This window comes from Panthera tigris, chromosome C1 (genome assembly GCF_018350195.1).
Source record: "Panthera tigris isolate Pti1 chromosome C1, P.tigris_Pti1_mat1.1, whole genome shotgun sequence".
In the NCBI taxonomy this organism is placed as follows: Eukaryota; Metazoa; Chordata; class Mammalia; order Carnivora; family Felidae; genus Panthera; species Panthera tigris.
The window spans coordinates 105,532,440-105,543,211 of record NC_056667.1 but is presented as its reverse complement, the minus strand read 5'-3'; the positions used below and the strand labels follow the sequence as shown (position 1 = coordinate 105,543,211).

Below are 10,772 nucleotides of genomic sequence, written 5' to 3'. Positions count from 1 at the left end.
ATGAAGGGAAGGAGGGAGGAAGGTGTGGAGGAAGGAAGACAAAGAAACCAAGGAGCCAGGATCCAAAACTAAGACCACTAGGACACTTTTGTCCTGGTCTTAATCTTGTGTGGCCACCAACAAGTCGCTTTCCTTCTATGGCACACAGACCACTGCAGCTGAGTTGGGGGGTTCCAGATGGAGGGGTCCGTGTGTTGGCAAAGCAGCTGGCCTACTGCCCAGAGCAGTGACTGATCCGTGAGCCTTTAATGCCATAGAGGGCTCACGTTGTCTCGCAGATGGTATCACACTTCTGTGGGTGCCAAAACCGTGTTTCAAAGGAACTACTCTGCCCAGGCACACTCACAGCTATAGTCAGAGCTGGAGTAGCCCCTCAGGTGTGGGGGTGGTAATAGTGGTCTTCAACAACTGTGGTCGCATCCTGTAGGGTAGACAGTGTCTCAGAACAGGCTCTAGTCTGACCATCAGTTCTCACACTCACAAGCTTCAATTAATAGGAGCAGTATTCGCTATTATGGGAAGTTTTATTCCCTGAAACTTTAGCCATATTTCCTCAGTCTCCCCATTGAGCCAGGAACCCAGGAGCAAATCACCTAGAGGTCTCACAGCCCAAGCAGCAGCCTCCGTCCCCCAGGAAGCTGTTTGGTCTCCCTGATTTTGCTGCCCAGGTTTCAAGATTCTGCCTGGAGAAGACGGATTTGAAGGATTATGCCCTTCCCAATGCCAGCTGGTGTCCAGACATGCTGAACTTGTACCAGGAATTTCTGGAGAAGACCAAGACTGATGGCTGGATCAAACTACCCTCCTTCAAGTCCAACAGAGACCACATCCAGGGGCTCAAGCTCCCATTCGGGTTAGCAGCTACCTCAGGTAAGGGCTGGTCTGGGAGGACCCCTGGGCACACCCAGCCCACCTGGGGGTTCAGCCAATCCCTTGCCCTGCACTGACTCTCCACCCTCAGGAAGGAGATACACAAACTCCCTTCCAGTTCTCACCTGGAAGTCCTTTCTGTGTCTGCCCCACTCCTTATACTGCAGCCCCAGCAGGTGGCGAAAAGAAGAGTATGCTCTCTGGTCTCTAGCTCCCCACCTCCCATCCAAGAGAATATAATCAAGTGGCTACCTTTGCTCCCAGCCAAGAGCAGCCCCCCTGCCCTCTGCCTTCTTACCTGGTGTTCTTCCGTATTGTCAAGCCTTATCCCAAGTCGTCCTCTCCACCCAGTCCCCACCCCCACTGCAGGCCTTGGCATACCATCCTTATTCTACTGGGCCCATAGCCAGTCTCTCAAAACACCCACCAGATGGATAGAACTTTCCACCTTCGTCTTTCTTCTTGTGTGTGCGTGCATATGTGTGTGTCAGTGGGTGTCCCTATTTTCTTGTCTCATTCACATATGTGGTTTTCCTGCCTACTCATGAATGTGTGGTCCAGTAGACAGATGACCTTTAGGTTTATGTCACAAACAAAGCAGGGTCACCAAAATAATTTTTTTTTTCTAAGAACTTGGTATTCATCAAAAAAAGATGTAGTTGTTGTCGTTGTCTTTCTGGGGGATAAAAACCAGAACTTTGGTAGACTTTTCTGCACTTATTTTACTTTTTGGGTTTTTTAAAGATTTTATTTTTAAGTAATCTCTACACCCATATGGGGCTTGAACTCATAAGCCTGAGACCAAGAGTCACATGCTCTACCAACTGAGCCAGCCAGCACTCCTATTTGACTATGTTTAGTATTTTACTGTTTGTTATTTTGAATTATATATGAATTACATGTTACATTTTAAATTTTCAGTGTTTAAGATCTGTTAAAGTCTTAATCTGGTCCTGATCCTATCTCTACACTCAGCCAGGGAACTTCCTGACTATTCCTCCTTCCAGACTGAGGGATCCCTGAGAAGAGGGCTCTGTCTCCACTCTCAGACTGAAGGCTCCCTGAGGGCAGAGACTGGGTGTCCTCTGGTTCTCTCCTAGACCCTGTGCCTGAGACAGGGCTCCAGACATGGTGCTGAATGGCTGGCCCTGCATCCCAATGGGCCCCATACAATCACGAACTCCCCCTCCAGCTGCAGCCCTTCCCGTCTCTCCCCAGACAAAAGCGACTGGCGCATCTTTACCAGGTGCCTCCAAGTGGAAGGACAAGGCTACGAGTATGTCATTTTTTTCCACCCGTCCAAGAAGAAGTCCATCTGTCTTTTCCAACCTGGCCCCTACCTGGAGGGGGCCCCAGGGTAAGGCCACAGGCAGGGCCTGGGTGGATGTCCTCAGCTGCTTCCTGGGCTTGCTCAGTTGATGGATTAGCCACACACCAGGCCCTGGAGTCTGTACCTCTCCTTAAGGAGCTGGGTGGGGGTAGTGGGAACTGGGCTTCTGTCTCAACATCATGCCTGGGAGGGCATCCTGGGTCGTCTGCTCCAGTCCCCATTGTTCAGACAAGGAGAGCCTCCTTATGGAGATCTGAACATTTCCCAATAAGAAGGTGGTTTTGGGGGCCACTTTGAGAGAAGGGTGTGGTGACCTTGGAAGAGGACAAGATGTGAAGCCAGGCTTCCAGTCCTGCTCTGTCTTGCTGGCCTTTGGACCCCAAGCAGGCAGTTTAACTTCTGGCCTTCAGCCCCATTACCTGAAACCTGGGGCAGTAATATCCATCTGCCTAAGTGGCTGAAAACTATAATATTGTATATACTCATGAACCATACAGCACAATATAGCTATCAGACACCATCTACCCAAACTTCATATTTTACCCGTGGACAAACTGAGGCACACAGAGGTAAGGTAACTTGCCCGCAGGAGCACGGGTAATCAAGGACAGATCAGGACTCTAATCTGGGTCCACCGATCTCTCTATTGTATTCTGCTGTCTTCAAACTTGGAATAGACTGCTAGACATAAATTCCACAAGGGAAATCAAGCTAGCCTTGAGCCTCTTGCCCAAGGCCACTGTGCCACTAAGTCCGTGGTTGTTTGCCTTCTGCTCTGTCACTGTTCCTTCTTTAAACAATCGCTGAAGGCTGTTGGTTCCAGAGTCCCTGCAAGACAGAGGGAGAAAGGGGGAGGCAGCTCTAGGGTCCCAAGGCCTGAGAGGGACTCAGTAGCCGTTAAATTCAGAGATTTGTTTTTTTTAATGTTTGTTTATTTTTGAGACAGAAAGAGACAGAGCATGAACAGGGGAGGGTCAGAGAGAGAGGGAGACACAGAATCCAAAGCAGGCTCCAGGCTCTGAGCTGTCAGTACAGAGCCTGACGCGGGGCTCAAACTCACGGACCGTGAGATCATGACCTGAGCCGAAGTAGGACACTTAACCGACTGAGCCACCCAGGTGCCCCATCGGAGATCTTAATCGATGTCAGCACCTCCACAGGCCATGGTTTCAGACTGCAGCCCTTGGTCGTCTTGGCAATACCAAAGCGGTCTTCCATGGGGACACTGGTTTTCATACTAATGCATGCTGACACTGAGGGACTAGGTCAGAGCCCTGCACAGGTCAGGGATCCCCTTCCTTCTAAAAAGGAAAACCCCAAGTAGGGGGTGAAGTGTAGCTTTTATTTAGGGGCTCATGGATGTGGGGCAGGAGAGACAGAGGAGGACCATCCAACACTGAGGTCAGTAGGTTGAGGGGTCCAGGAAAGAGATTAGTACTGAATAGAAAGAAACGCCCAGTTCAGTCTACTGTGTAGGGAAAAACCCAGTTCTCCTCTACCATTTCTTTCTCTCCTGTGTGTCTCCTTACTGCTCACACAGGACACTTTACTTCTGACACTTCTTATCACCACACGGGTGAAGGCTTTTCCCCACACCAAGCAATTCTGTGACACCAGCTGGGTGTCCTGCAATTCAACTCCATTCTGACACCATCTATCTGGAGAGAGCATCAGATCCCTCAGAGTAAGGGCTAGTCCATAGGCCTGCCCCCCACTTCAGATGTCAATCACAAGTAGCAGGCCCCCAGGCTCCCATGACTTCTATCTGATTTGGCTATGTTGGGGAGCAAGAATTTCCTGCTGCCTTCAAGGGTCCTTCTAGCTGGGTGAGGAATCATATTGATGTGAGACAGATGAACAAGAGGAAATCAAACGTAATAGTGTATAGGGGCGCCTGGGTGGCTCAGTCGGTTGAGCGTCCAACTTCGGCTCAGGTCATGATCTCATGGTTCGTGAGTTTGAGCCCCTCATCGGGCTCTGTGCTGACAGCTCGGAGCCCAGAGCTTGCTTCCAATTCTGTGTCTCCCTCTCTCTGCACTCTTCCCCGGCTTACACTCTGTCTCTCTCTCAAAAATAAACATTTTAAAAACATTTAAAAAAATTATTTAAAATAATCTTCGTGTCAAACTGGCCCATCTTGGGGTGGCTTGCTTTGGCCTCTACCGTTACAATTTGGAGGTTCCTACTAGCACCTCCTCACATTCAATTACTTTGCTAGAGAGGCTTACAGAACTCCAGGGAACACTTATGTTTACCAGTTTATTAAAGGGTCTGATAAAGGATACCGAAGAATGGTCAGATGAAGCACGTTCATGGGCAAGGTCTGGGAGGGTCCCCAATGCATGCAGGAGCTTCTGTCCCTGTGGAGTCAGAGTGCATCACCCTCCTACTGTGCCTGCGTTCACCACCCTGGAAGCTTTCCAAACCCTGCACCATTGGGATTTTATGGAGGCTTCCTCACACAGGCATGATCCGTCATTTACTCCATTTCTAGCCCTCCTCCCTTCTTGAGAGAATGGGGTGGGGGAAGGTGAAAGTGCCAAGATTTTAATCATAGCTTGGTCTTTCTGGGGACAGCCCCCATCCAGGAGCCATCCAGGAGCACGCCCAGAGTTGCCGCAATAGAACAAGACAGTCCCATCACCCAGGAAATTACGAGAGTTTCAGCAGCACTGTGTCAGGAATCAGAGGCAGACACCAATATATATTTTCTATCTTGTCATAAGTACCCACCCAGCCCATAGGCAATTAGGAGGGGTAGGTTACCGGCTGGCCAAGGGCTATCCTGCAGAATCCACGCACTTGCCAATGGGCCCCTGCCTGGCCAGTGAGGATAAGGAAAGAGTGGGTTTGGGGTTCTTCGGCATCAACTCCTTTATCCCTCTTTCAAGCAATGTGGAAGTACACAAGGGGTTTTGTAAACATTACCTCATGTAATCTGATAGGAATTATTTTTGTTTAATTTTTTAAATATTTATTCATTTTTGAGAGAGAGACAGTGTGAACGGGGGAAGGGCAGAAAGGGAGACACAGAATCTGAAGCAGGCTCCAGGCTCTGAGCTGTCAGCACAGAGCCTGACATGGGGCTCAAACCCACAAACAAGGACATCATCACCGGAAGTGTCCAAAGTCGGACACTCAACCAACAGAGCCACCCAGGCCCCTTAATAGGAATTCTTTTTATTCACAAATTATAGTGGAAAAACAGGCTCAGAACAGCTTAGCAATTTAGCAGCTCAACTATTTATTTAGCAACTTGCTCAAGATCAAACAGGTAGTGAGAGGTGGAGTCAAACCAGGTGGGTGTGTGGTTCCATGGCCCCAGCTCTCTCCCCTCCTGGTGGTGAGAACAGGAGGGGAATCCATGCTAGCACAGTGGGGCAGCTGGGCTGGTCCATGGAGAACGAGGCTTTTGAAAATGAGAACCCTGAATCTGTTTTGTGCTATCTGTTAGAGTTGGACACCCTTCTATGTTCCCCAACCTCACCAACAGTGAAGTAGCTTTGGCATGCAGGTCAGTTTACATAAGAATGAACATTTCTCTCACTTTAAGTAAAGCAAGAGTTTGCACATCCTGCTGAAGCAGGTCCTTTCTGCAGGCAGCCTGCTGGCTGCTCGGAAGGCACTAGAGAGGGCAGAGGTCACTTTTCACATTTAGCTGCCTTGAAAACGCAGGCTTGGCCCTGGCACTAGCTATAGTGACAGATAAGGTGGGGGCTGACCCCAGGCTGTGCCTCCAAGCCCAAGCCAAAAAGTACAGGGACTTTCCCCTCCCCTGTATGAGCGCACCTTTCCAAATGATGGCAATTGCTGCCAGCAGTTAGGTGATGAATCAGAAAAATGTTTTTCCATGAACTTTATCAGAAAAAAAAAAAGCCCAACATTTTCCTGGCAAAATAAGATAATTGTGTCAGGGGGTGCTAACATGCTGAAGCAACACGGGAGAAAGGCTGAAGTGACTTTGGCCAGTTTGATCAGCTGGGATCCTACTCTGTTTCCTTTCCCGTCCTGGAGAAAGGTACAGGCAAGGTGGTTCCATGGGCAGGGTCGGGGTCAGGGGGAGGCCCATAGCCCAGGCCTTATTCTCCCCACCCCCAGGTTTGCACATGGAGGGTCCCTGGCAGCCATGATGGATGAGACCTTCTCTAAAACTGCTTACCTGGCTGGAGAGGGGCTGTTCACACTAAGCCTCAACATCAGGTTCAAAAAGTAAGTATGAATCCTTGAGGTGTTGGCCAAAGTCACACCTTTTTTTATCACTGAGGGCTGGCCATCCTCAGTGTTGGGTGCAGGAGCCCTGTCTGCCTCTCTCCTCCCCCAGTTGCTGCTAAGCTGTTCCTCTAGTCCCTGGCCAGAGCACACCCTCTCCCATCAGATTCCAGGAGCCTACAAATGGGCCCTGAGCCCTGGGCCACTTGTTTCTTGGGGCAGGGTGGGTTGAAGAGAAGGATGAAGTGAAGAGGAGTGAAGGGATGGTGGCCAGGGGTTCACATGATGGCTGGGCTAAGCCACGCCCTCTTTCAGTTTGATCCCTGTGGGCTCTCTGGCTGTGCTGAACGTTGACGTGGAAAAGATCGAGGACCAGAAGCTTTACATGTCCTGCATCGCCCAGAGCAGGGACCAGCAGAGAGTCTATGCCAAGTCCTCAGGTAAGGAGGTTCTCAGCCTCAGCCCAGACTCTGTCCTGCCACCATCACCCTCAGGACAAATGGAAGGAAGAATACTGAGGATCCGGTCCCAAACTGAGGTCCAGCTTTTTAGAGTGGGAATGGGCACCTGCTGTAGACTCTGATGAAATGAGGGAGAACTCGGCCAGGATTTTTTTTTTTTCTATGTATGAGTGGCCGGACCTGTACCACAAGGACAGGATCCGGTACTAGATAACAGGATGCAAATGCTCCGTGCACCACATCCAGCTCCTGCCACTCAGCTTGCCCTTCTCCTGCAGGTGTTTTCCTTCAGCTGCAGCTGGAAGAGGAATTGTCCCAGTGACAGTCACTGTGCCTGCTCAGGACCCGCTGCAGAGCAAGGAGTGGTCTCCAGGAAGTGACTGGTGAGATGAAGAAGAGGGCACTTTCCTCTGAGTAAATAAAGATTCACAACCTCCTTCTCAGGCTAAGACCCTTCTGTAGTGGGAAGCCAAGATCCTGCCAGCACCCCCCACACACCCACTTTCCCATCATCACCAACCAAGAGATTTCTTCAGCACCTGCACGTCGAGGCCCTGGGTGAGGCACCGAGCACACAGTAACGAGAGACAAAGACAGAGCCCTGGTGCTGAGGTGAACAACAGCAGGCCACAAGCAGGGGGCCCTCAGCTCCTGCCACCCCACCCTGGCTCCTGCCGTGGATGCAGTACAGACACAAAGGGAGGGGTCAATTTCACTCTATAAAGGAGATTAAAAAAAAAAAAAACACTTTCTAGAGGAAGCAGTGCTTAAACTGAGTCTCAAAACTTGAGTGGTGTTCACCAGGCAAGCAAGGGAGGGGAGGACTCTCCAGGCAAAAAGGATAGTAAAAGCAAAGGAACGGGGTAAAAGGGCAGAGTGACTTTGGAGAAGAGCAAGGTTTTGAGTAGGGCAGGAGTTTAGGGAAAGAGAAGGGGGCAGGGCAGGAGCAGACCATGGAAACCTTCCCAAACCCAGCTAATGCAACTTGAACTTTGTCTTGTAGGCAAGAGGAAGCTTTTAAAGGGTTTAACGTGGAGGCCGGCAGGGGGCAGACATAAAGTTTTGTTTTTTAGGAAGACAACTCTGGTGGCAGTAAGGGGGGAGTCAGTAAGCCTGACGGTGGGAACACTGGCTAGGAGGCCCCTGCAAACCCCCCAGCTAGAGATAGGAAGGCCCTGTCGTGAGTCAGAGCTTTGACAATGAGAGAGATGGAAAATGTTACACACACAAGAGTGTGATACTTTGCCACTTATTATATGTACTAGATTTGTGAAGAAGAATCTTCCAGAATGACTCCAAGTTTCTGGCCTGGGGATGGCGGGTGGCCTTGCTGGGAGAACAGAGGAGCAGTTCTGAGGTGGGGGTAGACAATGAGTTCAGTTTCTCACACATTGAGCCTGCCATGCCTGTGGTACTTTTGCCACGTGGCAAGCACCAGCAGGAACCTGGATGTTGTGGTCTGGAGCTGAAGACTGGTGAACAACAGACTCGGTTTGTAAGTCATCAATATGAAAACTGACACAGGACAGCTGGGAGAGAAGTCTACAGAGTGATGGGAGGGGAGGGGAAAGAAGTGAAGGATAGGGAAGGGCTCAGAGATAGAACCTTTGGTCACACAAAGGGTTAACATTGGGGCAGAGGACCAAAGAGTCACTAGAGGCCTAAGATAGGACAGGAGTGACTATTCTGAAGAGGGAGAGGTCAGCAGTGTCAAATGCTTAAGAGAAAGCAAGACAGATGAGAACTAAAAACAGTCCTTTGCCTTTGGCAGTAAGGAACGTGAGGTCTTCTTTGCCGGAAGGTGGGCACAAAATCCAAATTATGTTGAATGAAAAATGGATGGAAATGACAAAGTGACTCTAGATGATTCTTTCTAAGAATTTTGTTTGTTGTTGTTGTTGTTGTCAATGTTATTTAAAGAAAGAGGGTTGAGTGTATTTATAAATTGCTTTGGAAGGAGCCAGTGGAGAGAGGCTGAAACTCTATAAGAGAGATTGGCGTCATCCAACAGAACAGCTGTCTGGTCTTAGAGATGGATCAAGAGCACAAATGGCAACAGCATCAGTGACTCTGATACCAAGCAGGATGGGAGGTTGAGAGGATTCACGCCAGAGCACCTCAGCTTCCTCGGTGAAACAGGAGGCAAGGCCATCCTTGGGGAGAGAGGTCTGGAGGAAGGGCAGTGATTGGGATAGGCCACTGTGGGGATCAGGAGAACAAACCAACCAGGTCCATGTGGGCCAAGGCATGCAGAAGGCCCAGGTGCTGATGGAAAACGGGGAAGTGCACTGACCTGAGGTGAGGAGAAGGCGTGAGCCAGCTGGCAAGACCACGGGACAATGGCTGATAAATCAGGTGAAGAAACAGTGGTAAAGGAGAAAAGAGAACATGGCCAGAGTAATGGTCTGACATGGAGAAGATTACAGACAGGAGGAGGCACTAGTTATCCAGGAGAAATCAGAACCTCCATCTGAGCTACAGATGAGAGAAGTGGAAAACCGAGCAGCCTCCTCAGGGATGGCAGGATTCTGTTAAGACAACTGGGTGCAGGGGATGCCCAGGAAGAGGTCAAGGACTGGAGAAGTTTTACCAAAGAATGAGAATTCCAAAGGGCATATCACAAATGATTGTTAATTATTAAGTGTGGTGAAGCCAAATACTAAAACAGGTAAACCTTTACAGCTCCATAGCACAACCCATATCTTAAATAGAATGGACTTCTTACGCACATAAAGTCCAGTTGTTGGTGTATAGGAGTCATTCAGGAATCTGGCTGACAAAAGTTCTGCCATATCCAGCATATAATTTCCAGACTCATCCTGGGTGTTGATATCCAGTTACCAGATGGGAGAGGAGAGAATCACAAGGGAGGTGTTTGGGGGCCAATCTTCAATGTATTTCCATTGCCAGAACTCAGTCATGAGGCCCCAATAAACAGCAAAGGGAGGTTGGTTGGAGAATATGGTCTAACTATATGTTGTGGAAGAAAGAGAAAAGGGATTGGTGAGTAGCCAGCAACTACTGTCTCAGTCTGAGAGGAGGATCATCAGAGAAACAGTCTACGCCCAAACCCTTATCCTGGCAAGTGAAGAATTCAAGTTCAGGCCTAGGCTGAGGTTCCAGGATCTGGGGCTGGGGCTGGATATTCAGGGGATCAGAGAGAATGGACCCCTTTGTGGCATGGAACAGGGCCAGAGAGTTGTACACAAAGTCAGCAGTGGTGGGGAGGTAGGGAAATCAGGTTCTCTTTCTAGTAATTAGACCACATACTTTCTAAGCCACCAATCTTGAATAATGGGTCAAAGATTGGTGGACCTAGATTTGAAGGGCCTTGACCCAGTGGTCCTCAAAAGCTAGAGTCATACCAGAGGCCATAGCCAGAAATCTCATGGCAGCCAACTTTCCACCCCCCCCCCCATATATTCACATCAAAACCCTATTTTTCTGTGTTTACAGTTGCCCTGATAATCTACAAACACAGTGCATACCAAAAACTTGATGGACCTGATGGACCTTTATTCACAGTCAAGGAGAGCCTATTTGTCATTAAAACACTTCCAATCAAGGAAAAGAATAAAAACAAAATAGTTGTACTTAAGTTTCCATCTTAAAACAGATTAGATGCATCTGATACTTCTAAAAGAAACAGGTAGAAATCTACAGAGGTGGGAAGGCCCCACAACCTGTCTGAGAGTGTCAGGCTTCACTGGATAAGACCAGGAGGGTGAGCAGGGACACTGGTAAGTGAAATGTTGTCATCATCTCTAGGCTCTAGGGCTTTGACAAACACCCCTCCCCTCCAGGAGGCCAAGTTGTGCAGCTTTCTAGGCAGAAACAGGGGAGGTGCTGCCTCCACACTTAAAACAAATTTACCTAGAATGCAACTATTGTAAAAGTAGATG

General features: G+C 49.2%; 1 protein-coding gene across 3 annotated transcripts in view; it reads left to right on the top strand.

The window, feature by feature from the left end:
* Positions 1-7,567, top strand: part of THEM5 (thioesterase superfamily member 5) — an 8,105-nt gene extending 538 nt beyond the window's left edge. The window contains exons 2-6 of one of the 3 annotated variants that reach the window (XM_007088146.3): positions 669-870; positions 2,089-2,227; positions 6,299-6,409; positions 6,725-6,849; positions 7,149-7,229. In XM_007088146.3, coding sequence (XP_007088208.1) covers positions 669-870; positions 2,089-2,227; positions 6,299-6,409; positions 6,725-6,849; positions 7,149-7,192 — 621 coding nt within the window. In that variant the 3' untranslated portion in view covers positions 7,193-7,229. Of the gene's footprint in view, positions 1-668; positions 871-2,088; positions 2,228-6,298; positions 6,410-6,724; positions 7,035-7,148 lie in introns of those variants that run through there. The other 2 variants (XM_007088147.3, XM_042994140.1) reach the window with 2 other exon arrangements.
* The last annotated feature ends 3,205 nt before the right edge of the window (positions 7,568-10,772 follow it).